The sequence below is a fragment of the Hyla sarda genome, chromosome 3 (assembly GCF_029499605.1).
Source record: "Hyla sarda isolate aHylSar1 chromosome 3, aHylSar1.hap1, whole genome shotgun sequence".
NCBI classification, from domain to species: domain Eukaryota; kingdom Metazoa; phylum Chordata; class Amphibia; order Anura; family Hylidae; genus Hyla; species Hyla sarda.
The window spans coordinates 236,541,167-236,568,977 of record NC_079191.1 but is presented as its reverse complement, the minus strand read 5'-3'; the positions used below and the strand labels follow the sequence as shown (position 1 = coordinate 236,568,977).

At 39.6% G+C, this 27,811-nt stretch overlaps 1 protein-coding gene across 9 annotated transcripts in view; it reads right to left on the bottom strand.

Moving 5' to 3' along the window:
• Positions 1-27,811, bottom strand: part of AFG1L (AFG1 like ATPase) — a 198,610-nt gene that overhangs the window by 41,319 nt on the left and 129,480 nt on the right. For 2 of the 9 annotated variants that reach the window (XR_008891304.1, XR_008891303.1), the window contains exons 11-13: positions 20,219-20,359; positions 10,837-10,950; positions 8,796-8,938 (exon numbers count right to left, since the gene is read on the bottom strand). Coding sequence is in view for 5 of the 9 variants with exons in the window: in XM_056566261.1 (XP_056422236.1) it covers positions 9,172-9,300; positions 10,837-10,950; positions 20,219-20,359 (384 nt within the window). In the remaining 4 variants the exon portion in view is untranslated. Of the gene's footprint in view, positions 1-6,649; positions 9,301-10,836; positions 10,951-20,218; positions 20,360-27,811 lie in introns of those variants that run through there. The other 7 variants (XM_056566260.1, XM_056566264.1, XR_008891306.1 and 4 more) reach the window with 6 other exon arrangements.

Here is a 27,811-nt window from a genome sequence, read left to right as displayed (position 1 = left end):
GGGGGGCTCGGGATACCATGTCTCACATCAAGTGGCCCTTCCTTCTGGACGGTTGTAGTATCACGCATTGAGACCATAACTGGCGTGTCATTCCCTAATGATCCGAAGGTGCTTCTTTTGTCTGTCATGCCGGTGACCAGGAAATCCCCTTCTAAAATTCTGGCTCACTTTATGTTGATGGCAGCGAGGAAAGTGATCCCTAGACGCTGGAAAGACACCCCCCCCCCCTAACTACCTCAGACTGGTACACTGAGGTCCTCTTTATATGTCGTATGGAGGAGCTGATGGCCGACTCATCTGGCCGTAACAACAGGTAAATAGCGATCTGGCGGCCTTGGCTAGCCTTCCTTGAAACTCCGCTCTATAGAGTTGGGTAGCCCCCTTCTTCTCCTGTAGGTGACCTTTTCTCCGTTCTCATCGTCTCCTACTGCAGAGTGTTGGACAGTGGCTGATATTGTGATGGTGGTGGCTGGTGGAGAATGGGTCAGTTGTTTTCACCTGTTTATTTTCTTCTATCTCTCCCTCTTCCCTTCTCCTTTCTTCCTCGACTCCCTCCCCTGTCTCCTTATACTCCCTTATCTCTCTCTTCCGCTTCCCCTCCGGTACAGTTTTCTAGTGGGCCTGTTTTGTTCTGTGGTGACCCTTGATATAACCATGACATTTTCTAATTGATCTCTCTGGTCTTATGTGGAAGGTCATCCATTGTCTTTTAGTTCAGACAGTAGCCGTGATGCCTCAATATATGTTTGCTTATTCCACTACGCTGGAATTATGTTACCCGTGGTTTGTATTACCCTGTTTTTGCAAAATAAACTTCCCTTTGAATGTTAAAAAAGAAAAAAAAATGAATATATATATATATATATATATATATATATTTAGTGAAAGAAAAGGTTAAAAGAATTAGCTGTTCCTACACACTGCCACATATATCAATTGTTTTTGGGAAAACATTCCCTTTCCAGAAAGTGAACCACACAGGAGTCTGCAATACCCCTACTGCTATTGTGTATATAGGAACAGTAGCTTCAAAACGATTATATTGTATCAGTTAGGATATTTAATGTTAGGAGTGTGAGCGGCCCCTTAGAGTACCACGGCACTGACCAGAGCTCGGGGTATGCGCAGTCGATCCGGTTGGATTGGAATAATATGTAAGTCCAGACGGCTGCGCGGCTATGACATAGATGCGGCGCCGGTGCTCCTATTATGTCAGTGGGCGATAGATGATGAGATCAGATGAGTCCAAGAACAGTAAGTAGGTCTGGATTGGTGTAGGGGATACACAGGTGAAGTTTGTGTTTAATGAAAAGACCTGTAATTGGATGTTTTGAACAGAGGAGGTTTGTCATAATGATGTTTGATTGACAATAGATGACCATCAGTAGTTGCAATTGGATAGCATAAGCGAGCGCATGATGATGGAGAGGGATAGACTATAAATACAACCTGGGGGCCATTTTGAGGATGTTTACTTCATGTTCCTCCTGATGATGGTGCTAAGGTATCGAAACATGTTCAGGGGGGTAATATAATCGGTTTTAAGCTACTGTTCCTATATACACAAAAAACACTAGGGGCACTGCAGACTATGTGGTTCACTTTCTGAAAAGTGAATTTTTTCCCAATAACAATTGATATATGTGACAGTGTGCAGGAACAGCTAATTATTTTATCCTTTTGTCACTATAACAAAATATATGGACTTTTTTAGTATGCGCAATAAAAGTTATGTTTTAAGGGAAGGGAATATTAGGGATTTAGTGCCCCTGGCCTTTGTGCCCTGGGTTATTGGGAGCTATATGGTATATAATAACACATGTTATGCTGTTTCAGATATAACAAAGGCTACTTCTACCTGCCTGTATTTTGCATAAAAATATTTGAAAGTTACAACTTAACCCTTTAAAGGGGTATTCCACTGCTTTTGCACTTTCATTCTTTCCTTCTCACTCTTTCAGTTTTTCACCTACAGACCTTATCTTTATTCTGTAGGTCCATATGATTAAAATGATACCCAACTTATATAGGTTTGATTTTGTTTTAAAAAATTATAACTTTTTGCATGAAAATTAGTACGTTAAAAATGTCCTCTTTAGCTTTTTTTTTATTTATTTACCTTATACGGGAATGTGTGAGGGCTCATTTTTTGCACCGTGATCAAAGACCAAAAATACTAAATTTCTGACTTTTTTGACTGGTATTTTTTTATGTATACGCCATTGACCACGTGGCTTAATTACTGTTATATTTTTATAGTTCAGACATTTAGGCACTTTGGGGGAGATTTATCAAAACCTGTCCAGAGGAAAAGTGTCCAAGTTGCCCATAGCAACCAATCAGCTCCCTTCTTTCATTTTTCAGAGGCCTTGTTAAAAATGAAAGAAGCAATCTGATTGGTTGCTATGGGCAACTGGGACACTTTTCCTTTGTACAGGTTTTGATAAATCTCCCCCTTTGAGTCTGCATCTCCCTCTGCAATACTTTCCATTTAGGATCTCCCATGCCCCAAGGGTGTTCACTAAAACTGTGGCAGAAATGACAACATTTATAAGAACCCAAGACATTCTGTTTATGCCATAGATTACTTTTTATGTGTCACTAACTCATCAAATATCCTTCAGATCCACCTTCTGTCCGTTTTCTGGGTTGGAACATAAATCACAGCAAATCAAACTTTATTCCATCCAGCCATTGTCTGTTCCTGAGAGTCCTTCTAGATTACCCTTCTCAGATATCCTCTTTACCAGTAGTAAACAACATCTAGTGAGAGGAAGAGAGTGGCAGACCTGCTTGTGTCCCACATGACAACCTTAAAGGGGTACTCCACCCTAGATATCTTATCCCCCTATCCAAAGGATAGGGGATAAGACGTCTGATTGCACAGGTCCTGCCGCTGGGGCCCCCGCGATCTCCCTGCTGTACCTGGTGTTCGTTTAGAACTTGCACCATCTTTTTATCCCGCTATTCTCTCTAAAAATTTCTGCGCCTGATGGACCCCATTGACTATAAGGGAGTCCATCGGGACTCGTTATTGCACGTTGCGCCCTATCAAAATGACAGCCGTCAATCTCCAAATAAAAATATAAAAAGGGGAGTTTTCAAGGCTGTAATTGACGGGGCGCAACGGTAGTGTGAATGTAGCCTAACTGTGCAGGGATGGGGGACGCTAAACTCTGAGCATCATCTATTGTGAATTATCTGGTTCCATTTTATCCACATACTTCATTGTCATTCTGCAAATGATGATAAATAAAGGGGACTGCTGCAATTTTTTCTCTATAGAACAGTAAGTGTCAAACTATTATTAATCTTAGTGGCTTGGATGGAAATTGCTATAAAAAAAATGAAATTAGGAAAATCTTGTCCATATCATATATCATATGTTTATTCTTTATTTGTTTTTAGAAATGACTGCATGTATGTTGACAGGTCAAATGTGGTGAATGCATTTGGACAAGGATACCACGTTGGTAAATATTCACTTATTTAGAAAGATATTGGCAATTTTTCTTAAACAATCAGGGGCGCCAGTAATGGTGACAAAACTGTATGTCTTATTGAGACTGTGCAAAATGGTGGTACAACCTGTGCAGAGGAAAAGTTTAACAGTTGCCCATAGCAACCAATTAGATCACTTTTTTATTTTTATTTCTTAGAGGCCTTTTTAAAAATTAAAGAAGTGATCTGATTGGTTTCTATGGACAAATGATCAAGTTTTCCTCTGGACTGGTTTTTAAAAGTCTCCCAATATATTTTCCCTCTTGAGGTGATGAAAATAGGACACAGAGTTAGGGAAAGCTAAAAACATTTATATGAGAAAAGCCTGTGCAAGCCATATTTTTTTTAGCTTAACAAGTTAAAATAATCGAACAGGTCTTTCAAGATTTTGCAGGAGGTGCTGGTAATTGTGTGCTTAGTATAAAGTAGTGTACAGTATGTGGCAGTCCATGTACAGCAGATAAACAGACATATTGTGTAACTTTAAGTATACTGTAAAAGCAATGAATCAGAATAAACAAGGTAAAAAAAATTCTATATGTTAAGCTTCCAAAGGAGAGATGGAATTGTTTGCTTACTATTAATTTAAATATGTTCTGCAGAGGTCTACTGTGTGTATACTAGGGATCGACCGATTATCGGTTTGGCCGATATTCACGATTTTGGACATTATCGGTATCGGCAATTACCTTGCATTGCATTCTGAGAATTGTAGTACTGAGCAACTGCTCAACCAGAGAGTAAAGGATTCTTGATGGTTTATCGACAAGGAGGACCCGTGAGCTCTCTTGACCTGCCTGTTTTAATAAGCACTTGTATTCCACAAGAAATAATTCTGGACTATCTTTTCTTACAGCTCTATGGTAAGCCATTCATTTGTTCGTCTTTAGGGTGCATTCCAACACAGCGTATTTGCTGCATATTTGCTGCTGCGTATTTTATTTTCTCTGTTGAAGTCAACGGGTAGGAAAATACGCAGCACCAAATACGCAGCAAATACGCAGCAAAATACGCCGTGTGGGAACGTACCCTTACTGTGTAAAGTGGTGTGGATTAGCACAAACACAAGGTTAAGTCATGGTGTATGTGTGTCATTTTGGCTCCCGTTTGGGTTTTATCTGTCAGGGTTTGCTTTTCCATTGAGCTGGATCCAGTAATGTGGTATACTTTCATTTAACATAGGACCCAGTGGCACAAAATTGTTGGTAAAACCCACAATGCTCCCTGAAATAACCGATAACGGACAACAGTAATAATACAAATTTACTGAAAATTAACTGATTGCTTTTAAATTGTGGATCATTAGAATCATTTTAAAAAACAAAATAATACAAACTGGCCTGGACAACAATGATGGTATCCCTTGAAAAGATAGGAAACAATTTAACAATAGGGACATGTTAAATTAAGGTGTATCCAACAATTAGGTCTCCAAACTTGTAATCAGTCAGTCGCCTATTTAGAGGGTAAAAATAGTCACTGTGCTGTTTAGTATCATGGAGTGTACCAGATTGAACAAGAAAAAATTAAAAATAAGACCATCTCAAAGCGGCTCAATGTTCCTCTGCCTACAGTTGTACATATAATTTAGAAGTGTAAGGCCAACCTCTCTGGACATGGCTACAACAGAAACATTGATGACAAATCGAAGAGATGGATAATTTATTGCAAGTAACAGCGAAAGGGCCCAGTACAACTTCCAGATTAGTCAAGGTACATCAGTGTCAGATTGCACCATTCGTTGAGGTGAAAACATTTTTTTTTTCATATCAACTGGCTCCAGAAAGTAAAACAAATTTGTAAATTACTTCTACTAGAAAATCTTAATCCTACCAGTACTTCTCAGCTGCTGAAGTTGAGTTGTTCTTTTATGTCTGACCACAGTGCTCTCTGCTGACACCTGCTCTGGACAGTTCCTCAAACAGACAGACAGAGAAGAGGTTTGCTATGGGGATTTTCTCCTATTCTGGACAGTTCTTGAGACAGGCAGAGGTGTCAGCAGAGAGCACTGTTGTCAGACAGTAAAGAACAACTCAACTTCAGCAGCTGATAAGTACTAGTAGGATTAAGATTTTTTTTATAGAAATTATTTACAAATCTGTTTAACTTTCCGGAGCCAGTTGATATGAAAAAACATGTCTTTCACCCTATTTAAAAAATAAAATAGAAGTTCTGTGCAAATTCTTGTGCAAATAAAAGCTAAATCTTTATTCCACCAAGACAGAACAGGATTAGGGACGCGTTTCAGCCGGTCTTGCCAGCCTTACTCATACTGGTGTACTGTTAAGTCTTACTCCTATAAAGGTATGGCTGTACTATCAACTTGCACAGAGGACACCTGAAGCGGGGAGAGGAGTCCACTCCCACAAAGGAAATACAAAATAGTGAAGACATACAATATAAACCATTTGTAAAAATATAATAAATGAACAATAAAAACATACATAAGATGACTGTATGAACAAAAAGGCATATTACAGAACAAATAAATATATACAAATGGATAGATATATCATATATAATTCTGTAAAAAGCCAGTCTAATGTAAGATGGAGATGCATGTTACAGAAAATAATCCATTTATGCATAAAGAACTGCTGAGAAATAAAGGGATAAACAGACAAGAATATATATAGATAGATTCAATAATGCAAGATACCATCCTGTCTGTGATTAAACCCTTTAGGAAAGCGTGTGTTAAGTTCCAGAATACAATAAACCTCACGATTAAAGGGAACCAATCATCAGATTTTACCCTATATAACGCTTGGCAAAGCGTTATATAGGGTAAAATCTTTATTTTCACTATTCTTGGGGGACGCTCCTGCCCCCAGGAATGGTGAAGATATGAAGTTATAAACTAGTCACCGCCGCCGCCGTAAGTAGTCACCTGGGCGGGGCTCTTCTCACCTACTCCCGTTCTTCTGCAGGCAGCGACGCCCCCTCCGCTTGATTGATGGGCTGCGTCATCGCTCTGCTCCGTCTGTTCAGTGAGCGGAACAATGACGCGGCCCATCAATCAAGCTGAGGGGGCGTCGCTCCCGGACGAAGAACGGGAGTAGATGAGAAGAGCTCCCCGCCCAGGTGACTACTTACGGCGACGGCGGTGACTAGTTTTATAACTTCATATCTTCACCATCCCTGGGGGCAGGAGCGTCCCCCCAGGGATGGTGAGGACAACAATTTTACCCTATATAACGCTTTGCCAAGCCTTATATAGGGTAAAATCTGATGATTGGTTCCCTTTAAGTATTTTTTGTCTATAGTTACCGCCTCTTATAGGGGGATTAACTCTTTTAATTCATTGTAAGATAATGGAAGAGAAATTTCGAACAACATCTAAAAATGTGCTTTCTAATTCTAGTTTTCAATGAATTAATGGTGCAGCCTCCATATTGCACTTTGCACCGTATGCATGAAAACAAATAAATTACATGTGATGTATTGTTGCATCTTGTAATTTTTGCCTGTAGAATATGAGGTGAATTCAGTGGTATTGTACATCACTTTGCATCACATGCATATTCTGTGGCCACACTTGTAGGAACCCTTAGTTGCAAGCCATGTTTTTGTTTTAGATGTTTGACTACTGAACAAGCTGGGTGACAACTTTTGCCCGATTGTGGGGGCATTTTTAGAAACACTTTTGTAACCTGCATCCAATACGGAAGCAAATAATGGATCTCCTGTAATAATAGGCATGTATTTTTGGATCAGGCCACAAATGGTTCTTAAGTCCTGACTGTACTGAGTCACAAAAATAATGGGTTTCCTCTGAGAAATAATATTACTTTTTTCTTTCATAACTTTATGTGAGGAAAAAAATCAATTCTGTATGATCTTTGTTCATGGCCAGGAATCTAGCTCTACTTATATTCCATTTGGGGTAACCCCTATAGACAAGGCGTGCCTCTATATTGTCAGCCTCTATCAAAAAGTTACATAGAAGAACAGTTTCTTCTGGCTCTTACCATCTCTCCCACAGGAAGGTTCCTAATCACGTGGGCAGGATGACAAGAGGCAGAGTGCCAAATAGTATTAGAGGCTGTAGTTTTGCGATATGTGGATGTAACAATTTTTCCAAGTGTGTTGTCATCGAAAAGGTTAAGATCTAACTAAGAAGGAAATATATTCCTTACTATGTTGCACAGTAAATTTTAATCCCAAATGATTGTCATTCAAGTAGGCAAAAAATGCCTGTACGGCTTCTACACTCAACCCCCAAATAAACAGCAGGTCGTCTATGTAGGGGCCGTACCATTGAATGCAATCAAAAAAGAAGTTATTAGGGGCGAAAAGTGTCCCCTTCTCCCACCAACACATATAAATGTTGGCGAGAGAAGGGGAGAATTTCGCCCCCATAGCCGCTCCACTGATCTGCAGGAAGTATCGTCGTCAAACATAAAAGAATTATGAGTAAGCAAATATTTGACACATAAAATAAGATATTCATGCAGGTCACTGGGGTATTGAGAATATACACTCAAAAACCATCTAAGTGCAACGATGGCTTTATCATGTGGAATAACAAAATACAATGTGGTGACATCCGCAGTAATCCAGGAAAAAACGTCCTGGAAAGACCGGCTGAAACGCGTCACTAATCGTGTTCTGTCGTGGTGGAATAAAGATTTAGCTTTTATTTGCACAAGAATCTGCGCTGGACTTCTATTTCATTTACTGCTTCCTTGGTGTTGGTTGGCACCGTTCCGTGCGCAGGGTGCTGGCATAGGAGGTGAGCTGAAGCACTACTTTGTCTACATATTTAAAAAATAAAACATCTAAAAATAAGGCATAAAATAGGAAATAACTGAATTGAGACAATTTACATAATGCCTCTGTTTAGCAGCCTAATGCATAGAATGCTCCTGTTTGTGTGGGTTACATGAAGGCAGTTTGATTACTGAACAACACTTTAAAGATAATAACAGAGATGAATTATATTAATGTTAACATGCACGGCAGAATAAAAAAATAAAATCAGGAATCTTGACTATGCCTAAAAAGAAATGTTGCATCATGGAGTAATATTTGGTTGTTCTAATACATTGTTAAAATATCCTTATCAATTACTGACCTATAATAACACATACAGTAGTTCCATTTAGCACATACAGTGTTTGCTGGTGCTAACAATTCTAAGCATCCCATTCGGTTACCAGTGCTCACTTTGGCAGTCAACCCTTTCCTGGCTGCTATAATCTTAGAGACTGGAACCTTCAGTACTGTGACATATGCCCAGTAAAACATATTAAGACACACATTATAAATATATTGATAAGTATATTCCTTACTCATATTTTAATCATTCATCCTCTTTAGATAGTTGCCTTTCATGACTGCACTAAATGGAGCTTATATTTCCATAGTCTGTTACAGATATTCTGTAAGTGATGGTACAGCTGGCACTATTTGGCACTAGTACCATCTTGGTACCCTGGAAGACACAACCATATAATGCATAATTATAAATATGTACGTAGTGACTGGTAGAAGTGGGCATCATATGGCAATAAAAACAACAAGGATATACATCCTTCTGTAAGAAAATAAAAGAGATTTATGTTAATAATGGTCCTGAGAATGGTATGCAGTCTTGGAGAGGACACTTCAGAAGAAATGTCACCTCAAATAAAGTGATGTAGTGTGCTATATATGCATGGTTTGGCACTAATCCGAACTTCTGTCTCCATCTCTCCAGTACTGGTCTGTCTGCATTTCAGTAAGTCGCGATAAAGTACGCTGAAAAGCAAAAACTTCTTCTTCACCTGTAAACATGGACAATCCGCCAGACGAATCCTGCAAAATAATGAAGATAAGACAGAAACAACTTCACCAGATTACTCTTGATCTAGCAGAATGGAGACATTTTTATCAATTCTGGTGGTTGGGGACCGTGCATTCAATAAGTAACCAGTTCAGTCTAAGTTTCTGCCCAGAGCAGATCTTAGGGGCCCCATAGAGTTCTTATGTTTGTAATAATAGAAGACATTCTAATACACATTGCTACTTTTTGTGATTTTATATTATAAAACTGATTAGGATTAAAATGTTTTTAACCCCTTAAGGACCAGGCCAATTTTATTTTTGCCTTCTTAAATCCATAACTCTTTTATATTTCCATCTACAAACCCATATAAGGGCTTGTTTTTTGTGTGACCAATTGTACTTTGTAATGAAACCTCTCATTTTACCATAAAACCCCAAAAAATATTTTTTTAAGGAGGAAATTTTAATGAAAACCACAATTTTGCACATTTTGGAGGGTTTCGTTTTCACACTGTACAATTTACGGTAAAAATGATTACGTGTTCTTTATTCTGTGGGTCAATAAAACGATACCCATGGCTAGATACTTTTATATTTTTGTACCGCTTTAAAAAAATTTAAAACTTTTTGTACAAAATCAGTAATCTAAAATCGTCCTATTTTGACCACCTATAACTTTTTCATTTTTCCGTGTATAGGCTGGTATGAGGGCTCATTTTTTGAGTCGTCATCTGTACTTTTTATCGATACCACATTTGCATATCTAAAACTTTTATATCATTTTTTTATAAATTTTTTGGGGAGTAAAATGTGCCAAAAAAGCTGCATTTTTTTTTCATGTTTACACCGTTCACCATAGGGGATCATTAACATTATATTTTGATAGTTCAGACATTTACGCATGCGGCGATACCAAATATGTTTATAAAAAAAAAATGTTTATGCTTTCTGGGGGTAAAATGGGAAAAAAACGGACAATTTTCCTTTAATTGGGGGAGGGAATTTTTCACTTTTTTAAACTTTAAATTTTTACATTTTTCAACTTTTTTATTTATTTTTATCTTTTTATGTCCCCATAGGGGACTATCTCTAGTGATCATTTCATTGCTAATACTGTTCAGTGCTATCAGCTATCTCCTGGTCTGATCTGCTCGATCTCAGACCAGAGCAGGAGACGCCGGCAGACGGACGGAGGCAGGTGAGGGGACCTCCGTCCGTCATTACAGATGATCGGATTGCCGCGGCAGCGCTGCAGGAGATCCGATCATCAATTTTATCATGCACATTGCCGCAGATGCCGTGATCTGTACAGATCATGGCATCTGAGGGGTTAATGGCGGACATCCGCGCAATCACGGATGTCGGCCATTACCGGCGGGTCCCCGACTGCTGATAGCAGCTAGAACCTACCGTGTATGACGCGAGCACCACTCCGATGCTCGCGGTCATACACAGGACGTAAATGTACGTCCTGGTGCGTGAAGTACCGCCAAACCAGGACGTACATTTACGTCCGTGGTCGTTAAGGGGTTAATAGATTTTGTGATATACCTATTATCTATATACCTGATTAATTTCAAGGTCATCAAGGAGTACTCTCGACTCTACATTTACAGCATCTTGAAGCTTTTGCATGAATAAGCTTTGCAAAGGAGTTTCTGCCAAGCAAACAACCCGCACCTTTAAAAAAAAAATGAAAAAAAAAATAAGTTTTACTGAAGTTTTTCAAAGTGGACTATAGCTTTGAAACACCACAAATACTCCCAAGATATTTATAAAACAATGTGGAGAACTATTGAATGCGGTGCAAAAGAAATCACATACTACTAACAATATGCAGTACATTTTTCATATTGGATGCCAGAATTGTAATATTCATAGTTAGGCTCCTTTCACACTGCCGGTATGCCTCGTCAAATTTGGCCGTCAAACTCCCTTTTTTTTTGCAGGTTGATGGTTCGACGGGTTATTTTGACGGAACGACAGTGTGAATGTAGCCTTACAAAGTTAGTACGGTTGAAAACTGACATATGTCCATCCATTCAACCAAGGAATTCAGTTGCTCAGAACAAATGTGTTGACATAAATAAGATCAGCAGTAAATGTGAGGAAGCAGTTGTGTTCTAGAGGAAGAAAAGTATACTAAATAGCAGTGAGAATGGTGAAGAGAGAGAGGGCAAGATGAGGACCGATGAGGGAAAACTACATTTAAAAGCACTTCTGCACATCGCTGTCCAGGAATCATTATTTCTAGGTTACAATATAGTGCCCCATGAAGGTACTTATGGTGAAAGATAGTGTCTTTGACTGCTTAATAGAAGAAGTTTTCTGGCCAAAAACTATTGATTGCTGATCCACACAAGGGCCAGGCCATCAATACTTGATTGGTGGGATACAGACACTCGGCACAAACGCCAATCAGCTTATTGGCACCGGTAATAAACAATGTATGGAAGCGAGAAGCCCCCACTCCATGCGTTGGGTTACTACAGAATAGCTCAGTTACACTTACAGAATTTCACTACAATGTGTGAAGGCTTTCGGCTGTCATGCAATGTTTATTTCTGGTGCCGATCAACTGTTGAAGTCCATCAATAATTGTTGGCCAGATACCTTTTTAAGGGTATGTTCACAACAAGTAAATAATAGGCATGACATCTGACTAAAGAGTGTCCTTTTAGAAATAAATTGAGTTAGTATGTGTTAGCACAGCTACTCTTCCTATTGTATTGAAAAGCCAACTACGAAAAATAATGAACAGCTCTTTACGAGAGCTGTAAGAAGCATATTCTTGCAACATATGATTTAAAGTAACAAACTCAGTGATGGGGTCAACATGTGTACAGAAACATAAGATACCAATGTAAACAAAGAAAAGAGGCAGAGACATGGTTAATGACAGGGTAGAAGCATAACCAAACCTCATACTGTACTACAAATGACATTTTTTCCATGGTACATGTGATGCTTGGATGCATCTTAGGCACTTGGTTATGTAAGCATATCCAATCACTATGACAATTATCAATGTATGTATTATTCAGTGTTTTATAAATAGATGCTGCTTTAAAATTCCATTTTGTTATGTTTTGTTTGTCAGGCACAAGGTTAAATGACATTTCAACATCCGTACTATTTCAGGAAAAACAAGATCACATAGACTTCAGTGTGCAATTTCAATTATGGAAATGGATATGATACTTCTACTAAAAGTTCTCAGCTTCACAGTTTACAGTTACACACAGTAGCCGCCATGTGTGAGTGGGCACCACAGGGGATAGTCTTTCAGAAATACCAAGGCTGTTCACAACAACAAAAATTATCCAAGTTTGGTGTGATTGTAATCGTACTGACCAATAGAATAAAATTAGCATGTCAGGTTTACCGTCTTGTGATCTTTGAAAAAAATGATTGCCCCACAAAATTAATCAATTCAATATTTTTCAATTTTGCCGGACAGTAGAGCACTTTGGAATCAAACTAATAAGATATAACTGGGTATGTTTTAGATTACAGATGTGGGTGATCTTGAATATTCCGGTCCTAATCTGATCAATAATATATACATAGAGACACATATATACAGTCATAAGAAAAATATAATGCACTCTTCTTGAATTCTAGGATTTTACATATCAGGGCATAATAAGAAATCTGGTTATTAAAGGTCTTAACCCCTTCATGACCCAGCAATTTTTTGGCTTACTTTTTTCCACTGACAAAGTTGTATTAGGGCTTATTTTTTGGGGGATATAGTACTTTTCATTGACACACTTTATTTTTTCATATAATGTATTAAAGAGCAAGAGCAAGAGAAAAAAATATGTCAAAAAATATAAGGCAAAATTGAAAAATATTGAATTGATTAATTTTGTGGGGCAATCATTTTTTTCAAAGATCACAAGACGGTAAACCTGGCATGCTAACTTTATTCTGTAGGTCAGTACGATTACAATCACACCAAACTTGGATAATTTTTTTTTGTAAAAAAAAAAAATGAAGAAACTAAACTAAAGGAAACTTGAAGAAGCCATCATTAGAACACTAACATAGATCAATGTAATGCTTTTGCATTCCATTGATCTATGCTATCTGTGCTTAATTGCTAAGGCCTTTGACAGCCTTCAGCAGTCACAGAGCCAGGGTAAGTAGAGGTAAGACCCTGGGCTTCCCTAGCAAACCATCACCCCCCACCCCACTCCCTGCGATTATATCGCTGACCTGTGGGCCCGCGTCATGCCAATGTACGGTGTAACCAAAAATTTTTTAAGTATTTTTGGGCAAAACTGAGTTGATTTTTACACAGTGCCCTTTACGGAAAAACTGACATTTTATATTTATTATGTCGGTCTATACGATTAAAATGATAACCATGTTTACATGCTTTTCTACAGTACTTAACTTTGCTAATTTTTTTTTACATTCATACTATTCACCGTACAGGATTATTAACATTATATATGAATAGTTCAGACACTTCACATGCATCGATGCCAAATATGTTTTTATTTATTTATAAATTTTTTTTTTTTTTTACGTTTTCCCACTGGAATATTTATTGCAATCTTTTGATTGCCAAGACTGTTCAGTGATATGCATAGCACTTAGTTGTATCTGTCATCTACTTCTATAGTCTGCCAAAAGGCTTGTAAGTGGAGCTATGGCCGCCATCTTGACTAATCAGACTCCCGCAATCGTGTCACAGGTAGTCCGATGAATCTCTGTACGCCTCCCTAATACTTCAGGTGTTGCGATCAGTATTGATGTCCTGGTGCGCCAAGTACCAGGCAGGCAAGTCCTCTAGGGTTTATGGTCTTGCCACAGCATGCAGTTAGGTAGAGGTCTGGACTGGGCCATTGCAACACTTTGTTGTTGTTTTTTTTATTTTTTAGCCATTTGCTTGTGTGCTTTGGATCATTGTAGTTTTGCATAAGCTAAACTTGTAGTTTTGCATCTAAGCTTTACCCATTAGATAATTCCACATTTGACTCAATCATATTTATACAGAGGAGTTAATGGTCAACTGAATGACTGCAAGGTGACTAGGTCCTGTCAACCAAAGCATCACCCCACCATCATCATGCTTGACAGTTTGTATAGGGTGTTTGTAGTGAACAGCCGAGTTTGGTATTTGCAAAATAGACAAACATTTCAACTTTGGTCTTATCTTCTTAAAGGGTCACTCCAGTGGAAAATAATGGTTTTCAAATCAACTGGTGCCAGAAAGTTAAACCGATTTGTAAATTACTTTTATAAAAAAAAATATTAACCCTTCCAGTACTTATCAGCTGCCGTATGCTCCAGAGGAAGTTTAGTTTTTCTTTTCTGTCTGACCACAGTGCTCTCTGCTGAAACTTCTGTCCATGTCAGGAACTGTCCAGAGAAGAAGAGATATTCTATGGGGATTTGTTCCCACTCTACACAGTTCCTGACATGGACAGAGGTGTCAGCAGAGAGCACTGTGGTCAGACAGAGAAGAACAACTCAACTTCCTCTGGAGCATACAGCAGCTGATAAAGAAAAGTTTAGATTTTTTAATAGAAGTCATTTACAAATCAGTTTAACTTTCTGGAACCAGTTCATTTGAAATTTTTTTTTTCCACCGGAGTACCCTTTTAACCCCTTCATGACCCAGCCCATTTTCACCTTCATGACCTGGGCATTTTTTGAAAATCTGACCACTGTCACTTTAAACATTAATAACTCTGGAATGCTTTTACTTATCATTCTGATTCCGAGATAGTTTTTTCGTGACATATTCTACTTTAAGTTATTGGTAAAATTTCACTGATATTTGCATCCTTTCTTGGTAAAAAATCTAAAAATTTCATGAAAATTTTGAAAATTTTGCATTTTTCTAACTTTGAAAGTCTCTGCTTGAAAGGAAAATGGATATTCCAAATAAATTACATATTGATTCACATATACAATATGTCTACTTTATGTTTGCATAAAAAAATTGACAAGTTTTTACTTTTGAAAGACATCAGAGGGCTTCAAAGTTCCGCAGCAATTTTCCAATTTTTCTCAAGATTTTCAAAATCGTAATTTTTCAGGGCCCAGTTCAGGTTGGAAGTGGATTTTAAGGGTCTTCATATTAGAAATACCCCATAAATGACCCCATTATAAAAACTGCACCCCCCAAAGTATTCAAAATGACATTCAGTAAGTGTTTTAACCCTTTAGGTGTTTCACAGGAATAGCAGCAAAGTGAAGGAGAAAATTCTAAATCTTCATTTTTTACACTCGCATTTTCTTGTAGACCCAATTTTTGAATTTTTACAAGGGGTAAAAGGAGAGAAATCACCCTAAAATTTGTAACCCAATTTCTCTCGAGTAAGGAAATACCTCATATGTCTATGTAAAGTGTTCGGCGGGCGCAGTAGAGGGCTCAGAAGGGAAGGAGCGACAATGGGATTTTGGAGAGTGAGTTTTTCTGAAAGGGTTTTTGGGGGGCATGTCCCATTTAGGAAGCCCCTATGGTGCCAGAACAGTGGACCCCCCCCCCACGTGACCCCATTTTGGAAACTATACCCCTCATGGAATTTAATAAGGGGTGCAGTGAGCATTTACACCCCACTGGCGTTTGACAGATATTTGAAACAGTGGACTGTGCAAATCAAAAATTATATTTTTCATTTTCACAGACCACTGTTCCAAAAATCTGTCATACACCAGTGGGGTGTAAATGCTCACTGCACCCCTTATTACATTCCGTGAGGGGTGTAGTTTCCAAAATGGGGTCACATATGGATATTTATTGTTTTGCGTTTATCAGAACTGCTGTAACAATCAGCCACCCCTATGCAAATCACCTCAAATGTACATGGCGCACTCTCCCTTCTGGGCCTTGTTGTGCGCCCCCAGAGCACTTTGCGCCCACATATGGGGTATCTCCGTACTCAGGAGAAATTGCGTTACAAATTTAGAGGGTCTTTTTTCCCTTTTACCTCTTGTGAAAATGAAAAGTATAGGGCAACACCAGCATGTCAGTGTAAAAAATTTATTTTTTTACACTAACATGCTGGTGTAGACCCCAACTTCACCTTTTCATAAGGGGTTAAAGAAGAAAAAGCCCCCCAAAATTTGTAAGGCAATTTCTCCCGAGTACGGCGATACCCCATATGTGTCCCAAAACTGTTGCCCTGAAATACGACAGGGCTCCAAAGTGAGAGAGCGCCATGCGCATTTGAGGCCTGAATTAGGGATTTGCATAGGGGTGGACATAGGGGTATTCTATGCCAATGATTCCCAAACAGGGTGCCTCCAGCTGTTGCAAAACTCCCAGCATGCCTGGACAGTCAATGGCTGTCCGGCAATACTGGGAGTTATTATTTTGCAACAGCTGGAGGCTCCGTTTTGGAAACAGTAGCGTACCAGACGTTTTTCATTTTTTGGGGGGAGGGGGGCTGTGTAGGGGTATGTGTATATGTAGTGTTTTTTACTTTTTATTTTAGGTTAGTGTTAGTGTAGTGTAGTGTTTTTAGGGTACAGTCACATGGGCAGAGGTTCACAGCAAGTTTGCCGCTGGAAGTTTGAGCTGCAGCGCAAAATTTGCGCCATCTCAAACTTGCAGCACTCACTGTAAACCTCCGCCCATGTGAGTGTACCCTGTACATTCACATTGGGGGGAGGGGGCAAACATCCAGCTGTTGCAAACTCCGAGCATGCCTTTTGGCTGTCCGTGCATGCTGGGAGTTGTAGTTTTGCAACAGCTGGAGGAACACTGGTTTGGAAAGTTAAGTAATAAACTTTCAAGTGTTTTGCAACCAAACTTAGTGTTTCCAAACCAGTGTGCCTCCAGCTGTTGCAAAACTACAACTCCCAGCATGCATGGTCTGTCAGTGCATGCTGGGAGTTATAGTTTTGCAACAATTGCAACAGCTGGAGGCACTGAGGTAGGAAACGGACAATGTTTCCCAACTAGTGTGCCTCCAGTTGTTGCAAAACTACAACTCCCAGCATGCCCAGACTGCCCAGGCATGCTGGAAGTTGTAGTTCGGCAATATCTGAAGGATCAGATGTTGCCGAACTACAACTTCCAGCATGCTTGGGCAGTCTGGGCATGCTGGGAGTTGTAGTTTTGCAACATCTGGAGGTCCACAGTTCGGAGACCACTGTATAATGGTCTCGAATCTGTGCTCTTCCAGATGTTAGAGAACTACAACTCCCAGCATGCCTGGACAGACTGAGCATGCTGAGATTTGTAGTTTTGCAACATCTGGAAGAGCACAGATTGGAGACCATTATACAGTGGTCTCCAAACTGTGGGCCTCCAGATGTTGCAAAACTACAACTCCCAGCATGCCCAGAAAGCCAAAGGCTGTCTGGGCATGCTGGGAGTTGCAGTTTTGAAACTCTAAGAGGCAGCAGTGAGATCGCTTTACGGCGATCTCACTGCTGCCAATGAAGATGCCGCACTGCTGCCGGAAACTCACCTCCGGGACGCAGCGCAGCCGGGACCGCATGGAGGACGCCGGGACCGCTCGGGACACCGCTCGGACGGGTAAGTGACGCCGGGGGACGGGTCAGGGACACTTAGCAGAGCGGTGTGTGTCCCGATCCCCGTGATCCGGACTCACACACCGCGCTGCTAAGTATTTTCATAGCGAAATGCTGCTATCAGCTAGTCAGATTTGACCAGCTGATAGCAGCGATCGCTGGGGTGGGGGGGTGGGGGATGAAACCCCCCGTGGTCGCATGGTAAGATGGCTGGCTATCAGTGATAGCCACCATCTTTCCGGGAGCTGCGGGATGCCGCGAGTAGCGGCAGTAATGTTCATGACGTACCTGTATGTCATGGGTCGGGAACACCTTGCCACCCATGACGTACAGGTATGTCATAGGTCGGGAAGGGGTTAAAGGACATTGTTCTAGTGGTTTATTCAAATGCAACTTTGCAAATTTAAGCTGTGCTGCCATGGTCTTTTCAAAAATGAAGAGGTTTTATGCTGGCAACTCTTCCTAACAATATTAAATAGTCTGCCCACCCCTTGTGTGTCATGCTCTTTGATGTTTGTCAGGGGCTATGGATCACTACAGTAATCTTGCGGGCAACACAAACCAGTTCACAATACTGTGGAACCATATTGTCAAGAATGCTTACTGTCATCAATGTGAACATGTAACATGCTAACTGAGGCCTGTATGAGGCCAGAGTCTGAGATGTAGTTCTTGAGATTTTTGCATTTTCTTTGAATACTGTCTACTCTGACTTTTGGGTGATTTTGCTGGGACGTTGACTCCTTGGAAGATTGTCAACTTGAACGTTGTCCACTTGTGAATTATCTTGCTCACTGTAGAATGATGGACTTCAAATTGTTTGGAAATTGACTTATAACCCTTCCCAAATGTATTGGTAGCAACAGTTGCTTCTCTAAGATAAACTGTTAATATCTTTCTGCCTTTGCATTGTGTCAAAACATGTCAGAATTTTCCAGACCGGCAAGCAGACAAATCCTCTTTTTCTTTAAAGAGGTGGTAAGACTTGCAGATGATCAAATAATCAAGGGCATTTGATTAGTAGAACCTTGCAGCTACTTACCCACTTGATTCCTTTAAAGACAGTTTACACTGCTTCTGCATTTTGGTTCATGGTAATTTGCCATGTGTTGTTAATCTTAAAGGGGTACTATGGCCCTAGACATCTTATCCCCTATCCAGAGGATAGGGGATAAGATGTCTGATCGTGGGGGGTCCCGCTAATGGGAACCCCCGCAATCTCTCTTACAGCACCCACTTGTCATCAGCCTCACGGAGCAAAGATCACTCCATGTTTGATGACTCACGATACAGGAGCCGGAGTATAGTGATGTCACGGCTCCACCCCCTTGTGACACCCCTACCCACAGACTTGAGGCTGCCGTGAGGCTGATGACAAGTGGGTGCTGCAGGAGAGATTACGGGGGTCCCCAGCGGTGGGACCCCCGCGATCAGACATCTGGAGGGCTGGGGTAGCCCTTTAAGACCTTCTAAGGACCAAGTGTTTTTTAAGCCCTAAACTATATACTTACCTACTCCCCAGCAGAAAACCACCGGCATTCTGGAGAATAGGGTTCCATATTATTTGTATTGTACAACAAAAACACAATATGCACGTGTCAATACTGTATTAAATGCCCAAGTACATAGGAGTGTGCACAAACTTTCATTACTGTATGCATGTTAATATTGTGGCACCATAAAACAGATACCAAGCAAATGCCATGGATCTTCCCCCTCAAAAATTCAACTGTTGGCTCAATTTATTCTTTGTCACATTGACCGGGTAGCAGAATTGCTGGACCATTGCATGCTGGATTGAAAAGATTATTACTGTATTTCTTTTTAACACAAGCGAAATGCAAACTCTATTGAAAATAAATATATAATAAAACAGTAAAGAAAAAAAAAATTATAGTAGCAAAATTAGTAACCATAGATTCTGTTCATATACAGGAAAAAATCCACCATACACCAGAATGGAAGGCAGATAAGGTGGCACAAAATATTTTTATTTAAGCAAATAACAGGAAAATATATTTCATGTTGATTTTTTTTCCATACTACTTTGTTAAAGCTTTTTAAACTCATTTTTTATTCTTACAGTTTTAAAGTAGTCCAGTATCTAAAAACTGGAGGATAGTGGAAAAGTGGCCGGCAGCACCTTCAGTAAAGTCCAAAAAGTGAATGTCCAGTGTAGTAGGTGAATTAAATGTAATGCACCTACTATGTTGAACATTCTCTACTTGGCCTCTAAAAAACACTAAGACGGTGTCGGTCCTTTGGTTAGAGTTTAAATAGGCATAGGATTATTAAAAAATAGAATAATACTTTTTCAATGCATATACATTACATGAAGTGATAAGAATACAGTAAGTAGCAATGATAAAACATATGTAATATGAACAATATTATATGTCCCCAGATTATTTCATACAAAAATATTTATAATATCTATTGACTTTACCTTATGATCATAGAAGGCATCTATGAGAGTAATGAACCTGCGAGCCTGGGAGCGCTTCGTCATATCTAGCTGTGGGATATGTCGTATAAAAACGGTGTCAAAATGTTTGCATATCTCCAAATAATCACTGGCACCCAGAGGCTACAATGTAAAAATAAACAAGTCACCAATAGTATTATATAAGGCACTGTTTCCAAACCAGTGTGCCTCCAGTTGTTCCAAAAACTACAACTCAAAGCATGTCTGGACAGCCAACGCCTGTCTGGGCATGCTGGGAGTTTGAGTTTTGCAACAGCTGGTGGCACTCGGTTTGAAAAACACTGATATAAAGGCAACAGGTCATCACAGAACTGGACATGATTCTATGTTCTACTGTGTGTAATAACCTCATTCTGAATATTTTCTTCATACTTGATAGCGTACAAATTGTACAGATTTTTATTGCTTATTTGCCTCCTAATGCAAAATTGAGCAACTTTCTAAATAGTCTTTATTAAAAAAGTTTCTACCATTTAGCTGCTACTTAGGGAATGATAACATAAGTGCATCAGACATTCTGCTCTCTCACTATAAGGCCGGGGTCACACTACAAAATCCTTAGCTGGTGTGGCCAGAGCCTACAGAATCGATCAGTGTTAGAACGCACAGACATTGCCGCCCTGATAGACGGCAATGTCTGCGGCGCGGTATCCACCAGAACATTGAGCAGGTTCAATGTTATGGCAGAATTTTTTTTTAATCAAAGATCTTTTACAGATTCAGGAATGGCCACTATAAGATTGTTAGGTGGGCTGCGATTTTCCAAATTGTTCAGCTTATCAAGAGCCTTTTCTAGTTTCTCTCAGGATGGAAAAAGTAAGATTGGGCTGAGTCCTCCAAGTCAGAGATCCGTTGTTCTACCTCTGAAATTTTTTTTGCATATTAGATGTAATCTGAGACGCAACAGAGTCCAAGGAGGCTTCGAATTTTTTTTATCTGCCATCAAATGCAGGCATTGGAGGATCTGCAATTGTCTTGGCCAAAGCATGTGTGGATTGCCCAGATGATTCAAATTCATCACACTTAGGGAAAGGTGGTGACTAGGTAGTCTAGGTCTTGGTAGCCTTTGTTTCCTTCGTCCCTGATTTAGCAGAGAAAAATTCACATACTTCTACATATTGGTTGGTAGAAGAGCCTGAGGCAGCAGTAGACACCATGGGGGAGATTAAGCTGTCTATGTCCCACATCAATATAGACCAAACTACAGAGGGTTAGGCCGGTCTATTGTGCGCCTAGTTTATCAAAAGTCGCAAGGCTCTTGATAAATTCTGCGCACAGACTTTGGGATCTATGCTTTAGACTGTATTTAAACCTGCTCCAGTATGGTCTGACATTTCGGCATACTTTTAGCCGATGTAACTCGTCGCCGAAAAGTCGCGTTTGATAAATTCAGCACAAATGCATTTTTCAGGCTAAAATAGACTAGAATGTATCATGTTCTATAAATCCTCTAAAGCAAAAGTCGCACATATTTAGACTGTGACTTTCTGTGCAACAAATTTAGATGGGAAAAACCAGTCTAAATCCTTTGTAAAAATCTCCCCCCCCCCCCATATATCTGGCTTTTAGGCAAATTCCAGAAGGGGAACTTGTTGTAAAGTCCCTTTATAAGTGGTTTAGGAATGAACTGTGTTCAGAAGCAGCATTCCTACACGAGCTCAAGCTCTGTCCTACAATCAAGACTAGGATCAGGGCTCTACGTGCAACCGAGCCCATAGTAACTGGGTCAGGAATGAGAGCTGAAAGTATATGTAGCTGTCACTTAAAACAGCAATCTAGATGAAAGCTAGAGCTGGAATCTCCTTCCTGGTGTAAGGCCAAGAATCTTAGCTCCCTTGGTTTTCCTGGCACTCAAAAAAAGAGCCAGCTATAAAGAAGCACAGGACAAAAAAGCTCTCCCCTTTATGCCGTTTTGTCCAGTGCCACTGCCATATTGGGGCTCTCCCGGGACTCCGAAGCAGCAGCAGCGATAACCTGGAAGTACTGTATTAGGAGGGTAAGTATTGTTTTTTTTTTTATTTTCTCTCCCAATCCCTGCCCATGTTTTTTTTTGTATTCAAAACCCCCAATTAAAAATGTATAGTGTAAAAGTGATTAATACAAATCTGATATGTCTCTTCTTGATTGATGGAGCGAGCCTGATATAGAATATTGTTTATTATTCGGGAAATCCAGGTTTCAATAATTTAGGCTGTTATAAAAGCCAGAGGAAACCTATTAAAGATTGTTTTGTGCCATCTGTGATTTGAGTATTTGTAAAGTGTGGTGATTCCATAATTGTTGCCATGGACTGTATACTTGTTTGTTTACTATCTAATGCCTGTACTGCTGAGGCATTCATCAGTCTCCTATCGGAGCTGGCATCCATACATCCTTATTCTTTACACACTTATGTCTGTTTTGCATATCACGGCAATTATCACATTCCACGTTCTTCATGTGAGCAATTAAAAAGAAATCACTTTTACTTAATGCATCGGCTTACATTAATGATATCAGTACACAAACAATGAAGACTTTCTGTATTCTTTTAAACTGCAACATACTTCAACCATCTAAACCACTTAAAGTGGAAAAGAACACAGAAAATACCCATGATCACAAGTTGAAAATGGAATGATAAGTGCCAGTACACATTTATATATAGGGTTGAGTGATATTGTAATTTGCAAGGTTCATTTATCTGCTTCTATAGCAATGATATTCAATAAACATACAGTCTATAGCATGAGTGTCCAGAATAAATCCCTGGATCAACGTTTTGTCCATATGAATCTATTATCCATAACTTGTAATGTTATTACTCTCTAGAAATTTATCCAAACCTCTTTTGAACTCTTTTACCTAGTTCACTAGAGATGAGCGAATTTACAGTGATTCGATTCGTCAACAACTTCTCAGCTTGGCAGTTGCTGACTTTAGTCTGCATAAATTAGTTCAGCTTTCAGGTGCTCCGGTGGGCTGGAAAAGGTGGATGCAGTCCTAGGAGATAGTCTCCTAGGACTGTATCCATCTTTTTCAGCCCACCAGAGCACCTGAAAGCTGAACTCATTTATGCAGACTAAAGTCAGCAACTGCCAAGCCGAGAAGTTGGTGACGAATCGAATCACTGTGACGTTGCTCATCTCTAGAGTTCATCATGACCACCATGACCAGTTCCATAGTCTCACTGCTTTCACAGTAAAAAACCCCATCTGTGTTGGTGTAGAAACCTTCTTTCCCCTAGACGTAGAGGATGCCTCCTTGTGGGAGATCTCTGTACTTCCCCCGATGTATTTTTACATAGGTGTCTTTTTTCTTAACTAAATAACCTTAAAGGAGTAGTCTCATGGCAAAAGATCACGGGCCCCCCCCGTGATCTCCTGTACAGAGCCTCGGCTCTCTTCTGGAGCGGTGGAAGCGAGGCCACCATGCCCCCAGCGCTCGGACCCTCCTGCATATAGGGGATCTTTTTTTTTTCTTTGCAAGAGACTACTCCTTTAATTTTAATAATCTGATTAGTTATTTACTGTATTACATTTTTTTTGCAAATACATAGCTTTACTTATCTTCTGTCACATCGAGTCTTAGTCCAGAGTTGCATTTGTAGTAGTGTATATATCAATAGTCTACACTGTACAAGTTCCTAACAGATCGCATAGGATGACATACATTAACCCCTTCGCTTGACAGGATGAATGGGTATGTCCTGGGAGGGGGGGGAGTTTATATCGGAGCAGGATTGTGACATCATTCCACTCCATACCGTGCGGCCCCTGGTTGCAGAAAATTGCCTGCAGCGATGATCACCGCTGCTAGGCTATTAACCCTTTAGATCCTGTGACCAAAGTCAATCGTGGGACCTAAAGTGCACAATTTCTAAGGTTGCTATGGGTGATCGGGACCACCGCAAGATAATAGCGGGGTCCCAATCAACTTGCATAATGGACAGAGGGCCCATACCTGTAAAGTCTGATCTCTTCACCGATACTGCAGTCTAATGATTTCATATGTTAAAGTGTAAAAATAATAAAGTTATAAATATAAATAAATCCCCCCCCCCCAAATAAAAGTTTGAACCATCCCCTCTTTTTCCATTTCAAATAAAACAATGTAAACAAAAATAAACGTACACATGTGGTCTCACTGTGTGCAGAAATGTCCGAACTAGTTAAATAAAACATTAAGTAAACCGCATGGTGGGCATAGATGTAAAAAAAAAAATATCAAAGCCAAGAATTGTGAATTTTTGGTCCCATCATATACCAGTAAAAAATGAATAAAAAGTGATCAAAATTTTAAAAACAAAAAAGGTACCGATAAAAACTACAGATCACAGGGCAAAAAATTAGCCTTCATACAGCCCCGTATAGACAAGTAAAAAATTATAGGAGTCAGAGGATGACATGATGACATAAAAATGTATAGTAAAATAAAACAAATCCTATACAAATTGGTTATCATTGTAATTGTATAACCTACAGAAAAAAACTACTTTATAATTTTACCATAAAAAGTACTGCATAGAAACAAAAACCAATTGCTTCTCCATACATTTTGTGTTAAAATGAGTGATTGCATTACAAAGTACAATTAGTCCTGCAAACAACAAGTCCTATTTATGGATAAGTGATGGAAAGCTGGAAGACTAAACTACAGCAGTAGAGATAACCTGTTCAGAGTGTGTCTGTCTGCACAGTGTTGACTGATTCCAAGTACCAACCAGCAGTGTAAAGGTGTCCATACACTTGCAACTGGTTAACATTGGAGCCTATAGGGGACAGAGGGCTTGAAGATGCTACCTGTCAGAGGCATCCAGTAAGAATTGTAGAGTTTTAAATGTATGACTGTGGATGACAGATGGCTGGTACATGCCAGTACATCCGCTGGATGCATACATCTTAGGATTTGTTGGGTTTGAAGAACAAACCTGTACAGTAAGGCCTCACATAGAGAAACCTGTTACAGCATTGTGTTGTACAGATCCATAGTAGGAAACCCATAGAAAAGCATACAATGATTACCCATCTCCCTGCTTGGTTGCTGAGAGCGACTTTACCAGAAGAAGGATTGAATAATAATGAAGGCAAGGGTGGGAGTAGCAGAAGATGGTGCATGCAAATTAGGGCATTGACAGATCAAAAATATTTTAAACTATTTTTGTGACTATAGACATCAGCTACTAGACCTGTGCTGGCAGGTAATTAAAGAGTTAAAATTCAATGCTAATGACAATCTTAATAGTATATTGGATAATGAATGAATGAGAACAGTTTTTTAAGGTGTATTTGTGAAATCTATGCTATGGCACTTTATCTATACTTTCACTACTAAAGTTTTAGTCTGATACCAAGAACATAAGATGTTACCTAATTATGTTACAACAGGTGCTAACATAGGTATACAAGTTCTCCACCCACACAGTCTAGTACACATGAGTAAGGGGGTGGAGCCCTGAAACGTGTCCAGACTGAACATTGGCAGATATGTGTAAAACTTTAGCAATCGCATTTCCATGTTTGCTTTGCCTGAATCAGGGGTGTAGGAATTTAATAAAAAACTACTTGTCCACGGGACTAAAATGGAGCAAAATCTACTCGTCCCTCATGACAATCCACTTGCCCAGGCCAATTTTTGCTTTTACACACTCGTTTTTTCCTCCTCGCCCTATAATAGCCATAACTACCTACTATAATGATACCTTTACATTTTTCAATAACATTCTCCAAAAAAAAAAAAAAAAATGATATATATACCGGCTATAGAGGAAGAGGAGCACTGTGACAAGGATTCCAGATCCAGCTGGGTGCTCAGCTCCAGGAACAGATCAATTCCCAAGTAATATCACAAATAGAGGTAGAAGCGGCACTCCAATATTGATTAAATCAAACAGTGGTTTTTATCCACGTTTTGCACGGATGTGTGAATAAGAACCACCGATTGATTTAATCAATATTGAAGTGCCGCTTCTACCTCTATTTGTTTATATATATATATATGTAATCGGTGAAGTTAAATTGAAATAGTAAAAGATAATTTAGCAAATTTGGTGGTTTTCTATTCTACGCCATTTACCTTGTGGTTGAGCCAACATGTTGTTTTGATACTTTAGGTCGCCTGGTTACAGCAATACCAGATTTGTAAAGTTTCCGTCATGTTTTACAAATTTAAAAAAAATTCTGAACTTTTTCCAATTTTTTTTTATTGCCATTTTTTTAACCCCTGTAGCTTTAAAAAAAAATCTGCATACCAGGCAGTATGAGGGCTCATTTTTTTGCACCATAATCTGTTTTTTGTATCGGTACCATTTTGGTATTGATCTGACTTTTTAATCGCTTTTTAACTTTTTTTTTTTCTGGGATATTATAAAAATTGCAATTCTGTGGTTTGGTATCTTTTTTTTACATTTACGTCATTTACCGTATGGGTTACATAATGTTATATTTTAATAGTTCGTACAATTACACACACAGCGATACTAAATATGTTTATTATTATGTTTACATGTTTTTATATAGGAAAAGGGGGTGATTTGAACTTCTAACATGGAAGGGGTTAATGTGCCTTTTAAACTTTAATTAAAACTTTTTTATTTATTTTTTTTAGACTTTTAGGAGGAATCATTAGATTCCTCATACAGATCAATAGAGTTGATATGTGTGTTCTGTGATCCATTGATAGAGCCTGGTCCAGCCAGGCTCTATCAATGACTGAGCCACGGGACACCAGGGAACAGAGGTAAGCCCTCTGGCTACCTCTGTAGTGGACCACCTTCCGCGCGATCGCGTTCCGGGGGGGGGTGTGGTGCAATCTAGCCCACCAGGGAGCATTCACATGTCCCTTTAGACGCTGCTGTTAGCTTTGACAGCGGCGACCTAAAGGGTTAATAGCCAGCCACGGCGATCACCGCATGCTGTCTATCAGCGGCTTCCCACAGCTACTGAGAACAGCCGGGGGCTGCAGAGTATGGAGCAGGCACGAGTCCGGAGCTGCTCCATACAGACTGATGAGCGCCGCCGCGCTTGTCAGGTCCGGCCTTGCTTGCCTGAAGCCGGGCTAAGGGCCAGAAAAATTCACCTGCCCGGCGCCCGGAACTGCATGTCCCTGGCGTGGGGCGATAGGAATTCCACATCCCTGATAATTTTTTGTTGTTGATTGTTTTCTTGGAAAATATTAACACATTGGCCCTGATTTACTATTGTAAACCCAACATGTTTTGTTGGGTTGTGCGCCAGATTTTGTGTCATAATTGAAAAAACCTGACCAACTCTGTATTTTACTGAGAAAACCTGAAAAAGGGGTGTGGCCATCAAGAAAGGGCATTGCTACCGAAAAGGGGGCATGTTCCCTACATTTTCTGAAAAACCCAACATATTTACTAAGGTTTCCACAGAAAATGTGGTGGATTTGAGCTGAGTAAAACCCAACAGATCAGAACATGTGTAAAAAATGTAAAGAAAAATTTAGGGAAAAGTGCAAAATGTAAGGAAACCTTAATAAATACCGTGGAGTTAAAACCCACAGAAATCTACACCCCACTCTTAGTAAATCAGGACCACTATTCTTAACAGGTTG